The sequence below is a fragment of the Falco punctatus genome, assembly GCF_963210335.1.
Source record: "Falco punctatus genome assembly, chromosome: 4".
NCBI classification, from domain to species: Eukaryota; Metazoa; Chordata; class Aves; order Falconiformes; family Falconidae; genus Falco; species Falco punctatus.
The window spans coordinates 28,490,670-28,508,199 of NC_137583.1; the positions used below are offsets into that span (position 1 = coordinate 28,490,670).

Below are 17,530 nucleotides of genomic sequence, written 5' to 3' on the forward strand. Positions count from 1 at the left end.
CTTACCTGGCAGTGGTTTTATACAATGAGTCCCATCACCTTCCATGTCAAGTCTGAAATTTTGGAAAGCACCTGATAATCTGACAGTCCAAATGCCCTCCAGAAAAGGGACCCCAAGTGCAGACCCCACGACCAGGTCGGCACAGCGCAGCGGGTGCGAGCTGTCCGGCAGCTGTGCTCTATGCCCCCACCCGCTCGACACACATGCAGATGCAAGATCTCGTTTGCTTTTCCCTCTGCAATAAACCTGATGTTCGTTGACAGATTCTTTTATCTGCCGCTTTATGGGAGAAGGCATTTTCCACCGCGCCTGCTTTCACATTTAGAGAGTAATTCTATTAGTGTTGTTGACTTTAAAAACATGCCAGTATGTGTGGAATTCATAAAAATAAAATAGAGACAGGAACAATAAATATCTAAGGAAAGGGGCAGCTCCCGCTGGCTGAAATAATCACAGCCCCAGCTTTGACACTGCATTTAGGCTGTGCTTTTGCAAGTGCTTTACAAACCAAATTCAATTAGCTCCTGCAGCGTCGCCAGGAAGAAGAGAGGGAGGTAATAAGCCTTCCAGGTTTCAAGTGAAGTTGCAAAGAAATGTGTTGAGTTGGCCAAGATCCTGCCACCAGAAATAGAGCTCAGCACTCCCGAATACGTGCCCTCACCCTTCATCTGTGCAGCCCCACTCCTGGCCCCATGTTACACCCCTGTCCCCCAGCTACCGCGCACCCCCGTCCTCCAAAATCAGCCACAGCCTGTAGGAGTGACACTGTGCCTACATGTCCAGGGAGGCTGGGCACAGGAGTACCCGCCAGCAAGAGCTGCTTGAATGCTCCTGAAGTTCAGCCAGGTCTAGGGTTGTTTACGTAAGCCTGATTCATCCGACCAGGAGGATCCACAGGACTTGAACTGCTGGGGGAAGGCAAACAAGTGAGTCAGGCTCAGCATAAGCAGTGAGAGTGGCCCTGTCCCCCTCTGCTCTGCACGGCCAGTGGCTCCCGTATCCCCTGGGGCACAGAGGAGGCAGGGGTCAGTGGCCGTATCGGGCACTTCTGCTCCATCCTCTCGGCCGGCGGAGGTCTCTGTGCTACCAGTGTGCCGGGCTGCGGCTGCACAGCTCCGAGCCTTGCATGATGCAAGCAGGGCGTGAGGCCAGCAGTCTGCTAGCCGGGGCATGACGGGCACTGGGGCAGAGCTGAGCCGGGATGGGGAGAGGCCAAGACCATGGGCTAGTGCAGCTGGGCTGGCTCGGGACCTCTGTGCCACAGAGGCATGGTGCAGCTGGAGCCCCATGTAGCATCCGTCCTTGGACCGATAACGGCTTCTCAGCTCTGTGCAAGCCCCCACGACTCCAAGTCAGCAGACTCTTAATGGAGAATGCCGTTCAGTGTGGTATCTTACCCAGCCTTGGGGAAGACAAGGGGTCTGCAGGTCTCTGGGGATCCCTTTGAACTAGTACTTCCAACGTCCTCCTGCATGCAGGGTTTTAGTGATGTGCTGGTGCTGCGGGAGGAGCAGGGTCCTCCTTGGTGATAGCACTTCTGACTGCAGGTAGCAAAGGGCCGCACTGCTTTGGCAAGAAGGGGGTGCCCAGCTGCTTCTTCCAGTTGATATCTGAGCTCAAGAGAAGTTTTGAGAGAGCCTCTGACACCCAAGCACTTCAAAAACTTACTGGAATAACATTTGACCCTTTCCTTTGGGGTTTTCCTACAGCAGTGAGGGCTGAACCAGGCAGGGCAGAAGAGACCACGTTGGGGCTGCCCGGCAGATTCCTCTTTAACAGCACATTTAAGCTTTGGAGTGGCTGCAGAGCACTTTGTCTCTTGCAGGTGGGCTAAACAGTGCAGCGAGAGAGCAGTGCAGAGAGTGACCCCTCTACAACAAGCCTTTCTGTGCCACCCCATCTCCTGCACAGCAGCACCGACCCCAGCCTCTGCGGCGGCTGGATGTGGCCCCTTGCCCCGGCAGCCTTCTCCCCAGCACAGCAATCCTCCTGGGCCCCTGTCTCTGCACCGTGCCCTGGCAGGGATTCAGGCATCAGTTCAGCACCGTCTGCCTCACCGTTTGCCCTATTTCCCGACAAACGTAGGAACAAGGGTTTGGCTTCCTGGAAGCCAATGGCACCAAGAGGCGGCTCTGCCTGTCTGAGCCTATCTGTCTCGCACCCGAGCGCAGTTCCTTCCAGCACTGACTAAGATTTCAAGTAAATCTGACTTGACCGAAGTCTGTTACTGGGCTATGGTGAAGCCAGAGGCTCTGTGGAGAGAAGTGGAGGTGGTGCTTCAGCCCAGGTCAGGCTCCAGGGACGGGGGGGACCTTGTGGAGTGCATTAGATGGCTTTTTGCTGCTGTGATCCAAAGTGTCTACCCTGTGCCGCGAGAGTTAGGCTGACCTCCAGCAAAAAATAATTTGAACTAGGTACCAAAGTCCCTCAGCCTGACAAGGAGCTGGTTCCTGATTTGAGAGCTTAACGGGGGCACCGGAGATGTGCCGGGCTGATGCTGTGCCACGCGACGCGCAGTCCTTTCCCTTCGCACCTGCCTGAGCAGAAAAACTGCAGGTCCTCTCTGGCGGTCATGTCCGTTTAACTGTGTGGGTCTAGAGGCAGGGTTTAAATTGGAAAAGCTCGTGTCCTGGGGGAGCTGCCCGCTCTTCCCAGCTGCTGTGTGCTCTGCTGGCAGGGAGCCTGCCAGAGGGTCCCAGCCCCCCCCCCCCCCCCCCCCCCCCCCCCGGTGCCAGGCACGGATAAGCCACTGCCACTGCACGGACCCAGGGCTTTGTGCAAACGCCGTTTGGAGAGCGAGGTGTTCAACCCAAAGGCGAGGGCGGGCAGGGTATAATGAAGCATTTTGACACATAAGAACACACGGAAATGGGCTGTGGCAGGGGGTGATGTGTTCTTTCTACTAGAACAATCTTGGAAATGCATTGCCAAGTAACTGTGAGAACATATAGTATGAATACCAGGCAATTATCTCACTTAGTGGCCTGTAGTTAAAGCCCAAAAGTATTGTCTAATTGGGCAGGTGCTGTTTATCCTTAGAAATAAATGTTTTTGCACTGTGTGAGGTCAAAGAAATTACACTACGATCCAGGTAATAATAATAACCTTGAATAGTTTGCACTCCTGTAATGCCTTTTATCTGGATATCCAAGCACTTTCTCACCATACATTAATCCTCACCACCCTCGGTGCTATAAGAAAGACTGTTATTATGATCGGTGCACAATAGCACCGGGAGGGATGGAGGAGACTTGCCCAAGGTCAGGGAACAGGCTGGCAGCAAAGCTGAGAACGCGACCCAGGGCGGTGGCAGCTCCCTGGGCTGATGGACCTGCACTGCTTCTTGCTGATGGATGCTGTGTCTTGTACAGTGGGCTTGGAGCAAAGTCCTTGCTGGGCTTTGTGGCCTCGCTTGTAAGACCAACAGAAGTCAGCGATCTGCATCCTGGCCCTTTCTCCCCCTGAAATGCTGCTCACAAGCTGCATAACATCTACTTGCTTGTCATTTCTTTTCCAAGATCCTTTCAGGAGGCTGGAAGGATGACTCCGAGGTAGATAGGAGGCTGGTTGGGTGCTGACAGTTCTGAAAGCTTTCCTCATTACAGATGACAATCACCTATTATCACCATCATGCTGATAATTGAGTGTTTTGTAGGCAGAGGTGCTATTTTCTGAAATTCTGAGAAATTCTCTGAACTATGAGATAAGGGTGACATTGAATGAGGGCATTTGGTGGTGGCAGTCGTGATTATAACATCTCAAAACACCATTACAGTGCGCTGGGCTTCTTTCCCCATTAAATGGATTTGGTCCTGTGGTTCCACGTGCTTCCTCATCAAGTGGCATCAGATGGGCAGTGTTCAAATGAGAATGCCAGAATCAGCTGGGACCTCAAGAGCTGCTTCCCGATGAGGGACGTGGCTGCCGTAGCCTCATTGCAATGCACAGACCTTCCTCATGGGCCATTCCTGGAAAAGCGGATAGACACAGAGTAAACAGCCAACCTATCTGTTGCTGTTTTCTCAGCCTGGAAGTCAGTAGCTAAACCCCTTGTTTGCCTTCGCTCCGTATCCCTGGCAGGGATGCCCCGTGGCACAGGGCATCAGCGTGCCAAAGCCCCCCCCATGACTCCCAGCTTCACGGAGCCTAACCAGAAACCCTTTGTTTGTTCCGTAGGGGATTACTTCGGCATCCTGATGGAGGCAAAAGTGACCAGCTTCCCCTTCAGCATCCTGGATAACCCCATGTACTGGGGCAGCACAGCTGTCTACCTGGGCTGGGCCCTCATGTGAGTACGCACCCCGCAAACGCCACCGGTTGCAGGGCCCGTGGGGTCTGTGCGTGGCAGGGCGCGCGGGGCCAGGCTGCGCCAGGGCCCACAGGGACCCTCGGTGATGGCAGTCAGCAATAAAATGGCAGGGAAAGTGCAACACGCCCTGACTTGTGCTTCCTCACTATTTTTGTGCGTGCAAAGTCTTCTGCTGTCATAAAAGACTTGCAGCATTAATTGTAGAAAAATAAATAACGGCCAAGTGCTGGGGAGAGAGAGGAAGCATCAGCAAATGCTCTGCAGCTGAACGAGGTCCTTGGCAGGCTCTGCATGTGGAAAAATCAACAGTCAGGGCCGAATTCATGCCGGGTGTCACTCAGCAGGGGCAGGGTACTGATACGGGGGATCAGCGTGACCCTGTAATTACCTCTGAAAAAAGCAAAACAAGCCCACACACCCTTTCCCCCACTGCACGGTGATAACACTTCCGAAACACTCCTCATGTGATATAACACAGCTTAATAGCCTGCTTAGGAGGAAATGAATAGGCTGTAATTTAGCAGCAAATGAGCAATATACTCTATTCAGTGTAACAAGTTTTATGTGGTTTTCATTTAATATCACATTTTATTTATTTGCCCAGGAGAAAAAAACCCTGGCTGCGTTACACCAGGAGCCTGTAGAGCGTTGCGGGCCGTTATCACTAGATATTTTGCACTGGTGCTCCTCAGTGTGAGCACCTCTTTTCTACTTCGGTGGAAAAAATGAAGTGCTTTGTCACTTTCTGGTCACTTTTTCAGCCACGTGTGCAGTACTTTTGGGCCCCTGGTAATAAGTAAAGCTGATGGTTTCTCTCTTCTCTCCACTGAACACTGCTGCTGTTCGTTCTGCACTTGAAATCCCCGCCCCCCCCGCCCCGAGTGCCGTCGGGGCTGGCTGCATGAGGCTGTTTGCTGCCTGGCAGACCCACGGCGCTGGACGGGGTCTGAACCCTGGGGAACGGTGCACGAGAGCCAGAGCGGGCTCGCTGCTGGGGCCGCAGCAGTGCCGGGCAGGAGGGCCAGCCGTGGGGTCAGCAGTGGCACAACGGCAGACAGATAGTGCTGGGGGGAGTGGGGCAGAGCTGGGGCAGGATGAGCCCCCCCATACCACACCGCAAGCAGAAACGACCAGCGCCACCACCCCTGCAACAGCACGGAAGGAGGAATAATGAGATTTTTATTTGTTCTAAGATGAGCATCGAACTGTTTCCTAGAACCTTTGCAGAATCAGCTGAACCCTCCTGAGCCGTTTCTGTCACAGAAATCCCTTCTTCGCCCCTGCGAGAGAGCAGCTTCACACCAGGTGCATGTTGCCTGGTCTTCCACCACAATCCTGGGCAAAGGCAGCTCCAAGTGGCTCGGGATAACAGCGTGATTGCCTCCTTTTTCTCATTAAAAAGCTGCCACTGTAAAGGGCAGCGAAGCATGACAAATAATTGCTCTTAACAAATTGCTGGAGCTGTGCAAAGTGGCACCAGGAGCCCGCCCGCCCGCCCTGGGGAGGCTCTGCACAGCCCCCAGTGCGGTGATTTGGGCTGTTTCTCTTCCTTGGGATCTCAGCTCATAGAATCGTTTAGGTTGGAAAAGACCTTTAAGGTCATAGACTCCAACTGTTAACCTAGCACTGCCAAATATGCCACTAAACCATGTCCCCAGGTGCCACATCTACATGTTCTTTGAACACTTCCATGGATGGTGACTCCACCACCTCCCTGGGCAGCCTGTCCCAGTGCCTGACCACCCTTTCAGCGAAAACATTTCCCCTAATATCCCATCTAAACCTCCCTGGTGCAACTTGAGGCTGTTTCCTCTTGTCCTGTCGCTTGTTACTTGGGACAATAGACCGACCCCACCTGGCTACAGCCCCTGTCAGGCAGTTGAGAGAGCGATAAGGTCCCCCCAGAGCCTCCTTTTCTCCAGGCTGAACCCCTCCAGCTCCCCCAGGAGGAGCTCCTCACAGGGCTCGTGCTCTAGACTCTTTTGCCAGCTTTGTTGGCCTTTGGACATGCTCCAGCTCAGGCTGCTGAGGTCTTTTTGGGGAGTCCCAGCACTCTTCTGGGCTTTCAGAAGATGAGTCCCAGGGCTTTCAGAAGATGAAGAGCACCAGGAGGAAAGGGCAAAGCAGGTGTTCCACATCCAGCACCCAGGACCAGTGCACTGGCACGGAAGGATGCGAGCCCCCACTATTGCTCTTGCAGACCACCCGCAGCCGTGGGGAGCTGTGGCACGGGCTGGGGACAAACAGATTTCTTGCAAAAAAAAAACTCCTACCAGGACCATGAAACCTTCCTGGCTGACTTATCATCAATGCTGCTACAACACAAGCCGTTGCCCAATAAGTAGGTCGAGCTCCTAAGAGAGAAACAACTCACCCAACTGCTTCCCATCGCCCGTGCGCACGGAGCAGCCTCCCTTCTACCAAAAGACAAATGGAGCATTAGCTGTTTGGGGACAGCTTTGTGTATCTCTGGTAGGGAAGTGTTTTAACTCATGGCAACAGGCTGTGTAAATCAGAGCTGGAGCTGCAGCCAAATGATGCAATTAGAGGTCTTGCTGTCAACAAACAATCATGCAAATTTGTTCTCTCTGATAGGAATCAAGGAGGAGACATGACTAAGCATGTAATAGAGCAGGGGGTTGGGAGAGGAAGAAGTTGCCCAATGCTTCCTAGGGAGGGAAAAACTTATTGCAAAATGGAAACAGTGAAAAGGTGAAAATCTGTGTGCGTCTCTCCAGGAACTGATGAGGCCAGGCGGTACCTGAAAGCGGGTTCAGTGGGAGGTTTGGGTACTTCGGTCTCTCCTCTGAAGGGATGTTTTCCCAGCAGCACCAGTCGCCTTGCACAAGGCTCGCAGGATGTTTATCCTCGTCAAGGACCAGCTGAGTCCTTTTTTTTGCTGACAGCCAGCTCTCATCCTGCTCAGTGCTGAGCTACAGCCGGCAATTAAAGGCAATCAGCAGTGTGCTAATTAAGGGTAACACTTGCAGCCATTAGCTGGAGGTGCAGGAAGGGTGTTTTGTAGGGGCTGGTGCCTGTGGTGAGCTGGACACAGCCATGCTTCTTGCTGGGGAGAGATGGGGCTTGGACCTCAAAGGTGCTGTGTTAGTAAGTGGGGAATGGCTCCTGGGGTGGCTGCTCTCACCTCGGGGAATTCACACACTGCAGGATGGTGTTGGCACCTGGTTTGGGGACTGTAACCCACCGGCTGAAATCCTGGTGCCTTAGCAAAGCCCCCACTGCCTTCATTGGCATCTGTATCAGACACTTTTGGGCCAAGCATCAAAGAAGTGTCCTCAGGTGGGTGATGCGGGATTGCAGCCTACATTGACATCTCTCTTTAGAGCAGGGGATGCAGATCTTTTGGTCCTGATTCTTTGGCCTTGGCGCTAAAAGGAGCGGCCATCCACATTGCATCCACAGCCCTCAAGCGCCTCTGCCCATAACCAGACAGTGTGGTGCCATGGGTGACGTCAGTCCCCAGTGCTGTGCCTGGTGACCTCCTGCTGAAGGACACCATTCAGCTGGACCTTGGGGGTGATATGGTGTGTTCTTAAAACATCTTGAACTGGGTTTAAATGTGAACTGAGCCCCCAGCACCCCTGCACCCAGCCCCACCGTGGCACCTGTCGCAGGGCAGGCAGGGACCTTTCCATCCCTTTCCATCCCCAGCCCTACAATGCCTCAGTCGCCGTTTTGATGTATAGGTACCATATGCTGCTCTGTCTGCCAGGTGTCTCCTGCACCCTGGGTGGCCCATCTTTGCATGCACATCAGGCATTTCCCTTATAGCGCGCTGGCTGGGAGCCACAGCCGTACGTAAGCAGCTGCTCAGCTATTAAACAGCCTTACAATCTCAGGACTTAGCATCAAAGCAGAAGCTCTCTTAGCAGAGACGTGCAGGGATCAGACTTAAAAGAAGTCGCCGAAGTAGGCTGGGGAAGAGTCTTTGCCAAGTAACATCTGTCTAAGACCGTTAACATTAAGTAGAAAAAAACCTACCCTTTTGTTCACTTCTGTTTAATGAGCAAGAGAGCGCTCTCATGGAGCCCAACGTCTCATTTCACTTTCTAAACCAGGTCTTGCATAAGCCCATGTACTTACCTGATCTTTTCCTTCTCTTTCAAAACAGGCACGCAAGCCCAGCTGGCCTTTTGCTGACAGCTGTAGTGGCAATTTCCTACACAATCGCAATGCTGTATGAGGGGTGAGTAGCTCTGCAAAACTGGAGAGCTTCTAATTATTTCTACCAGTTTTAACTCCTGAGGTTTTGGGGAACTGCAGAAGTAGAGATGTTTTTTCCAATTAATTCAGCGAGGAAGAAGGAAAACAGAGGATTGTTTTTCAGTTGTTTTGATAATGGGCAGATTCCTCTCTGAAACTATTTGCTGAGTTCTAGGAACATTTATGCGTTTGTTTATTTTTATCAAAATGAGAGCTTTTTTTCTTTCGGGTGCCTGATTCCGTCTGTACAAGAACAATAAGGCAGGCAGGGAGAGGACTCATTGTGTCATCTGAAGAGACCCTGCAAGAAGAGCTTGCTTTTTATAGTTCCTTGGATGGGCTTCTCTGAGGTTTTGCACCACAATAGCCGGCAGCCCAGGACAGAGCAGCCCAGAATTGTTCCCAGAAGCAGTGGTTGTACTTCAGTGAAAAGTCTTTAGTATTTGCAAGAGAGCGGAGATGCGGAGAGCTGAGGCTGCTCTGCATGCAGGGGGAGTCCGAGCGTGTTCGGAGCCTCATCCCACCTGACACGGGGATGGGAGCAGCTTGGAGCTGCTTCACAGTCAGAGAGACCGAGCTGAGGATTGCCATGGCACAGGAATAGTCAGGCTGTGCCAGCCTGCGAAGGGCAGAGTTTCTGGGTGCAAAGGAGAGCACGCAGTAGTCCTGATTTTAATTCTTCACCCCTTCTTTTGCCCATCTCTCCCCAAATTCCTATCCTCCCGACTACAGGCCTTTCACAGAGGAAATATATCGGCAGAAACAGAAGGGAGTGAAGAACAAGTAGCAACAGGTATGTTTGCTGATCAGTGTTTCAGCAAGAGGGGCTGCTTTGCCGGGCTCCCCCACCTACGAGCGCGTTAGATGGGACGGGAGCAGCATCCGCTCTCCCAGTGCCCCCCTGCCCAGCCCTGCCTCCCCCGGCTCCTCCAGAGCCCTTTCTGCACTTCTCAAGGGATTTGAGCTTCAAACCTCCGCAAAAACTCAGGTGGGAAGGCTTTGCACAGCAGCGGTTGTGTCCGCCTCTTGGCACCCAGCCAGCAGCCCCCAAATTGTTTTGATTATAGACTTGAGAGTCGGTATGAGGGAAAATTGCTGGGGAGCTTCAAGGCTCTAGGGCTTAGTCTAAATCAGGCAGAAAAAAGCAGCTATTGGCCATGGCAGGTGCTCCAGCGATGGTGCAAGAGGGCAAGCGTGCCCCACCACCCCACACGGAAATCGAGCATCCCTGCCCCAGGCTTCTCCTTGCCTGAGCCAGGAGTGTTTCTGCACAGGGGCTTGCACCAGCTCACCCCAGTAACCCAGCAGGGGCTTGCTTCTGGAGCCAAAGGCTTCTGCAAAAGCGCAAGTCCCTGCCCAGGCTCCTTTGCCGGGGGTTAAATGCCACCCTGGAAGCTCCCAGTGCCTCTGCCCGCTGGTGGCTGGAGAGGCTGGACAAGCACACAGCGCTGCCGAGGTTTTGGCAGCCCCGTAGCCTCTACCCCGGCACAGACGGTGTAGCACCGGTGAGGTCCCTAACATGCTCTTGTCTCTTTGTCTTTTGCAAAGCAGTGTCTCGGATACCTTGGTGCAGCGTGCCTCTGGTCCCCACGCTGTCCGATTTGCCCGTTTTCCTACTGAGATGTATCCTACTAATTAGCCCAGCAACCCTTAATGAGCCAACTGAGCACCCTGCGGTATTGGAAGCAATCAGAGGAACAGCCCGAGCGTGGCGGCACCTCCTCGCTGCAGCCCACAGGAGCTGGAGGTCCCTGTCCCCAGATCTCTGTCCCCATTGCTGGGTCACTGCAGCTCCCGCCCGTGAAGGCGATGCTCTCCCAGGAACCACACAGCTCAGGACCTCCTGGCCTCTTCTCCCACACTGATTAGCGAAGATTGCAGGGGAAAAAGCAGTTCAGCGCCAGCCCTGGACTGGAGGGCAAGCAGAGTAATGATGGAGACACTGGGGACCTTTGGCAAGTGAGCTCTGAGCGCAGGGAAGCACCAGCTCCGGCTGATCCTGAAGATCATCTGAAGGTGCTGCTGAAGAGCCACGGGAAGCAAACAAAAGCTCGGGCGAAGCAACAGTGAGGGCTCAGGAGCCCCTGAGGCATTCAAACATGGCTGGAAGAGGGGAAACTGCTGCCAACCCAGCAACAAACCCCCTCTTTTCTGGGAGAGGGAAACCTCCCCGTCTAGAGCGTTTCCCACCTGTGCGGAGCCTTGTAGCATTGCCGCACTATTTGCGAAGTCTCCGAGAAAAGTGACTGAAAAACGTGTAGAAGTAAATGTATGATTTAAATCGCCACCCAAGGGGGATGGAGGGATGGCAGCCATCCCACGGGAAAACCCCAGCCTGGAGAAGACCAAGAGGAAGAGTCAGTCGCTGTCCGTGCCCTGCAGATATCCCATCCCTGGCCGTGTCGGTGCCCTGACCCGCTCCACACCCACCCAGCCCCTTTCTTTTCCCTGGGAGCCAGGTGGGGGTCCTGCCTGCCTTCCCCACCATGCAGTGCCTTCCAGCTATTGTTCACTGCCTTGCAGGGGCGGTGGGTGGGAGGGAGGGATAGGGCTGCTTCTGCCTTCTGCGCTGTGCAGCAGCCGGGTACGGATCTGCCCCTCCAGCCCTGCCACCAGCCTCGGCCAGTCCCAAAGAGCCCGGTGCTGGATCCTGCCCTGAATGGGAACATCCCAGGGGTGATGCTCCAGACCCAGGCTCAGTGTTTACAAATTCCCAGAACAGTTTGAGAAATAAGCTGTAAATGACCAAAAAAAAAAGCAGCGTAAAGCCCCCGGCAGTGGTGCTGAGAAGGGAGCTGTGCTGCTGCCGAATCCTGCGCAGGCACCAGGACGCGGTGCCACATCTCAATGTCATGTCCCCTCCGCAGAGGGTCCTCCCTTTTCTCAGTGTCATCTCCGCGAAACGGTTCGATTTCCTTTTGCTTTGCATGTTGTAATTCACCCTTCGGGCATCGCTCAGCAGGAATTAAAAGTGCTGGTTTCTTTTCAGTTCAGCCTGTTTCCTTCGGCCAGGCACACGGACGCTGTGTGGCACCGCTTCAGAACGACTTTTTTTGTTTTTCACCAACTTAATGACCTTCCTCTTAAAGACTTGGGCATAGTAGTGTATTTTTAGATAAGTTTCCACATCCCCTTCACAGTTAATGTTTTTAGACGGAGGCTAAAACAGCCCAGTACCCATAGCAACCAGCAAGGAGAGGACACGTTGCATTATTCAGACAATTTATGTCAGAGTTGCCAGTCCTGGCTCAAAGTCTCTGATGTAAATAAATTCAGATTTGTTGAGAGGTGAAATCAGCATTTACCGAAGAGACACGTGCTGCTGCGGGAAGGATTGCTCTTAACAAGAAGTCAGCGAGGGCTGTATTTTTGCTGTCTTGTTCCCAGTCTGGGGACTGTGTACACTTTTCCCTGTCCCCTCTGCAAGGTCAGGGGGACACCAGTGGTACCATTCCCATCCCCAGCCAGCATCAGCCCCACCAAAATGGGTGTCTGTCACCATAAACCCCGGTGACGGAGCTGCTTTCCCTCCTGTGCTCACAGCATCCCAAAGGCGCAGGGGTTTGGTGCTGCGCCGGGGCTGGCTTCATGGACTCCATCCCCCTTGACCTGCTCTTTCCAACCCAACCCTTCCCACTTCCCAGCCGCTCCGTGTTGGCTTTGCATTGTACAGGGTTTGCTGTGGGACTATGCCAGATCCCCGTTTTTAGTAGCTCTTGCCACAGCAGCCAGCACGGATTAACAAGCCTTCGCAGAGCTGCTTCTGGCTGCTGTGGAGCTGGAGTTCGACGTTTCAGAGGCGTCTGCTCTCTTCCTGAAGGGAAGGTGAAGTTCAAGCCCATCTCACAGGGTCCAAGCCTACCTTTGTCCCTCGGGCAGGGGGTTGGGGCTCTGGCCAGGGCCAGTCCCCAGTGGTGCTGTGCTGCTCACCTGGGCTGCGGGGAGGAGAACACAGAGATCATTAGTTATATTGTTTAACAGTATTTAACAATGAGGGATTGGGGGGCTGTCCTTGCTTACAAGGGAAAATATTTGATTCCTCTCCAATCACCTAATATTTCTAAGAATTGGAGTTTACAGAGGGTGGGGATGAAACCTTCAGGCTGAGCATGAAGCACTGGGGTTGTCGCAGCTATTTCCCTCCTTCCCATCCTCAGGGCCAGCACATGGCTGCAGCTGGGCCACATCCTGCATGGATGCAGGGGTGGACCTCATGGCCTCCAGGTCAGGATGAGATTGCTTCTGCTTCCAAAGGAGAGACCTGCGCTGTCAGACCCCCAGGACCATCCTCTTGCAGCCTTGGTGCCATGCTGGCATGGGTAGGTGCATCCCTCCAGCTCTTGGGGAGGCATCGAGCACCAGGCAGAGTCCCTGGAAATGTGGTCATGGGTCTGGTTTTGTAACTTCACAGCTTCAAAATCCAGTGTGGGGCTTGCTGGGCCCATCTGAGCTTGGCAAGGAGGTTTGTTTGTAGCCTTGGGAAATGCTGCACAGGAGGCTGTGTGCAGATACTGCAGATAACGCCTCCCTTGATGTTCGGGACATTTCTCCAGAGCAAACACCAGGAAAGGGGAAACTAGTTAAATCACAACTCCTGCCTGGCAGGGACGGCTGGATCACCACGTCCATCACGCCGCACTGCCTCGGCTCACCCCATCCTGGTGCACAGCCCCTGACAGTGGCTGTGCCCACCCTCGTGCTCCACGTGGGTTTTTTCCATGTGGCCACTTGCATGGCTCCCCAGGACGTGTCTCCCCTTCCCAAAACGGCATGTGGGTTTTTTTGGGGAGGGGGGATCACCCATACGAACCCAAAAAGCCCCAGTGACGGGCACGTGATGTGGGCCCAGCTCCACACTCGTGGGATGCTTCATCCAGGGACACCTTGGGAGATGGAGGCTGTGTCCTGTGGTCTTTTCCCTGAAGGCAACCTGATGGTGGGGACCTCCAGAACAGGGGACACTTCCCCAAAGGCCCTGCTCTCCGTTGTGACCACCCATAACCCGCACCCCTGTTTGCTTTCACCCAGCGCTGCTGCACTGCCTTCACAGAACGGCCTCTGGCCCTTCGGTGGCAAACAAACATGCTTAGCCGGGAACGGAGAGTAAACACATGGTGCAATTGATGCAGCGTGTGTCGCATTGGTGGAGCGATGGAGAAGTCACCATGTCCCCGGGCTCCTGCCAGGCTTGGATTGCTGGTCACGCTTGGCTAGGGAAGGAAACAGGGGCTCAGGACCCTGGCAGTGGCTCCCGCACCCATCCTGACGCTGGGGCTGAGTCCCTGCACGGCCGCTCGTGGGCAGGGGGGACTGCCTGGTCTGCCAGCGGTTGGGATTTGATGCAAACGCAAAGATGAGCTTTGAGTGCAGGTGGTGTGGGGGTGTGTGGGCACTGAGTGCTTTATCAGGGACCCCTTAATCCAGGGAAGGCAGGCAGGGGACACAGCAGGACTTACCTTTACGGGGGAATAAATCAGTCCCCTCTGTCCCTGCTGTGCAGGGAAGGCAGTCTGGGTTTTAAATGGTCACAGAGAAATGCAATGGGAGAGCGCCCTGGTGGGAAGCTATTTCCCGGTGGGAAACCACCAGTGTTGGAGCCTAAACAAATGCCTGTGGCAGGACCAGGATCCGTCCTGCCTCGGCAGAGCGAGGGTTGAGCCTCACAGTCACTGCTGGCAGGCTCCTGCTCTGGGGTCTGTGGATGCAGGCAGCCCCCGCCTCACCAGTGCCCAGGGGATGCTTCAATATGACCCCCAGCCCAGGGAGGGCAGCACCCCATACCCACCATTCCCCCTGCCCTTCTCATCACCCCTGAGGGACGGTGTGGAGACACCATCCACCCCACCCCGGCCCACCTCCGCCCTCCACCCCAGGGGTCTTTACGCACGGAGCTCCCGCCATGTGCCAGAGGACAAGTTACAAGGCTGTTTTCTTTAATTTCCACACTAAAAAGCCACCCCGGGACAGCCAGTGAGCTGGCCACACTGTGCTGCATCCTCCTTGGATCTTATTTCCAAAAAAAAAAAAAAAAAAATCCTAGGAATGTGCTGCTTTTCCCATGTTGCGTTTTCTTCAGAGGGGAACTGTTTACCGAGCGGTTCCTTTCTGAATCAGGGTTGCAGGGGGGAGGCAGAGCAGCCAGAGCCCCCCAGGAAGGCAATGTCGGGGCCAAGCTCTGCCTCTGTCCTGCTTTGGGCTGCACCAAGGCTGAGAGAAGCCTCGAGGGTCCTCGTGTTGGGCTCAGCCCTCACCCAGCTCAAGCCCCCCAGCCCCACACCTCCACCCCCAGCCTCAAGCCCTGCGCTGCCCTCAGCCCCCTCCGGACCCCGCCGGAGGAGTGGGGGCACATGCAGGATCGAGACACAAAGCACCTCCAGGCTCCAAGCCCTCGGCACTGGCTGCGCATCCCTCTGCTGTTTCCATCCGTTGCTGCCCAGCTGGCTCCCCACCTCCTCTTGGGCTTTGAGTTTTGTCCTACCCTGGCAGCCGAGGGAACCCACCTGAAGTCTGTAGCAATGCGACCGCTGGGGTCACAGAGCCTCCCTCTCCGCCGTGCCTCATATTCGGGGCCCTGTCGCTGCCCATCTCCAGTTACAGGTGACATTTCTCTCTAATCCCAGGGAGGCTGCTGCTCTCTGGAAGGGAGCAGAAGGCGCTCGAGTTTGGGGACACATCCAGGACACGCAAACGCCTTTTGTCCATGCTGGATGCTGGCGGGATGCTGCTGCCTTGGAGCAAACTGTGGGCAAAAGGCTGGCATTGAGGTGGGATGGAAACTGGGAGCAGAGGATTCCCAGGCTGCCCCTGGCTTGGGGAACCCCAGTTCTGCTCTGTATGGAGCTCTTGGCCCAGCTGTGCCTCGTGGTTATTGACAATGAGTTCATGTCACCTGGGTGCACTCAGAGTGGAGATGGTTCCACGGCCTCTGCTGGAGAGCAGAGCACTGTCCCTGGGGTGTGAGGCAGTGGAACCAAGCCCCCTGCGGTGTGGTGCCACAGAAATCCAGCGCTCACCACGTGCTTGGTCATCCAGCACGTGTTTGTGCTGCCGGTAAGGAAAGCAGTGGCACTGAGTGAGCCCCTGGATAACACCACTTCCCTGGCTTTGCACTGCGATACCGGCATTGCAGCCCCATCCCTGGGACTCTGGCGAGTTTATTGCAGCAAGCACACACCAAAGATGGGAGAAGGGGAGCTGATGCAGAAAGTCCGGAGACCACGGCACAGCACAAGGCTGCTCCGGGAGCTGCATCGTGCTGGGCACAAGGATGGTGTCTCCAAGGGAGCTCTCACCACCCCTTGCCTGGATGACTCAAGGAACTGGGGATTTAAGGCATGTCTCAGGCTTTCAGGTTCTCTTTTAATCAAATCCCAAATGCTAAAAGGAATCAAGAGACATGAAAGTGTTGCTAAAGAAGTAGGGGGTGGGGGAAGGAAACAAATAAACCCACCCCCCTGGTCCCCAGCGACAAAGCAGCCCACTTCTGCATCATATCTCATCTGGGAAAAATTATATGTTGTGAATTACGTGCTTCTTCTGAAAAGCCTTAAAGGAGATTTAATAAAATGAGACAAGCTAATAATATAGGGAATGAATAGCAACCCTGGATGTTGCATCTTGATTTAATCAGATGCTTTTTCCCAGGGGGACAAGCAAGAGCTATAGCTAAAGCCTCCTTTCCCTTCCATATCCAGCTGCTCCACTCTTCCTCCAGCCCCTTGCTCCTTCTCTCGTCCCAGGAGAGCAGCCAAGGCAGGATTTGGGGTCCCACAAGACCCCACTGTTCCCCAGTAGCCGCTGGGAAACACACAGCCCACGCTGGTTATTTGTGAGCGGGCTAACAAGCAGCACGCCGGGGTGCTGTACACAAACTGGGAGGGGGGGCCTGTCTGAAGACCAGGTCCCTGTCTGGGAGTGGAAAAACAGGAATTGGGGGGCAGGCTTGGCTCCGTGTGCGTGCTCCCAAAGCCCTGGTCCAGAGCCCAGGGATGCTGTGTGCTGCTGTGCAGGGGACAAACCCCTGGTAGGATGCGAAGCAACCTAAGAGCAACGGTAAGGAGCTCGAGTCGGATGTGCTCCTCTGCATAGCTTGGGAGAGGCTGCGGGGTCTGAGTGTGCCGGGGCGGCAGAGGCAGGAACAGCCCTTCCAGCCTGGGTTTTTTCACCGCTTGCACCCATAGGACCCAGCTGTGAGCCGAGGCCAGCTCGACCCCGGGGTGACGATACTTCCCAGCTCCGCAGCACACTCAGAAATCAAAGCCATGTTCTGATGTCATTGTTCTTTTCCAAGTATCCCCCCGCTTGCCTGTCCCTGGGCCAGGCGGTGTGGTGCACGCTCCTGCCTCCTGGTACATCTTGCTTCCTACATTTTTGCAGAGGCTGCTGCTGCTGTGAGCTCTATTTTGCCTCTTGCACAGTTCGTCCAAGCCAGACCCTGAGGAGCCGCATGTTCTGTCACTGGGATGTTTGTGTGACTTTCATGGAATCTCCCTCCCTCAGCCACTTGCTCGTGGTCACTGGGTGGGTTTTGTCCCTCAGCAGGTGGCTGGTAAACCCCAGGAGGGTGCAGGTAGGGAGAGGAACAGCAGGAAAAGGGGGGCTGATGTGTGCTGAAGGTGTTTGATTCCATTAAAGGTGTCTGCAGCCACTGGGTTTTGCGCACAGCAGTCTGCCTGCAGCTCTTGCTGTACCGAGCACCTTTGTGAAAGATCCTGTATCCTCCAAAACTGGGTGAGGAGCAAAACACCCCGCAAAGGGCAGGGTCAGGCTGTGCAGGCGGTATGGCAGCCGTGGGGAAAATGCTATTTTGCCTGCCCCTGCTTAAGACTCAGGCTGTTTGCAGTCAGGTCAGAAATAGGTGGTGATTTTTAGCAGAGTCATAACCGTGGGAAGGCTTTGCCTCACAGCGAGGTGGGTCCTGCATCATCAGTCACTGGCAGCCAGCTCCCGGCAAATGTGCTCTGCTTCCACCATGAGACACGTTTCTAGATGATCTTG

The 17,530-nt window shown here is 54.6% G+C and overlaps 1 protein-coding gene across 3 annotated transcripts in view; it reads left to right on the forward strand.

Annotated features, from left to right (window-relative positions):
• Positions 1-11,521, forward strand: part of PEMT (phosphatidylethanolamine N-methyltransferase) — a 43,676-nt gene extending 32,155 nt beyond the window's left edge. For 2 of the 3 annotated variants that reach the window (XM_080386579.1, XM_080386581.1), the window contains exons 5-8: positions 4,177-4,288; positions 8,442-8,516; positions 9,266-9,326; positions 10,085-11,521. In XM_080386579.1, coding sequence (XP_080242705.1) covers positions 4,177-4,288; positions 8,442-8,516; positions 9,266-9,320 — 242 coding nt within the window. In that variant the 3' untranslated portion in view covers positions 9,321-9,326; positions 10,085-11,521. Of the gene's footprint in view, positions 1-4,176; positions 4,289-8,441; positions 8,517-9,265; positions 9,327-10,081 lie in introns of all 3 variants that reach the window. The other variant, XM_080386580.1, reaches the window with a different exon arrangement.
• The last annotated feature ends 6,009 nt before the right edge of the window (positions 11,522-17,530 follow it).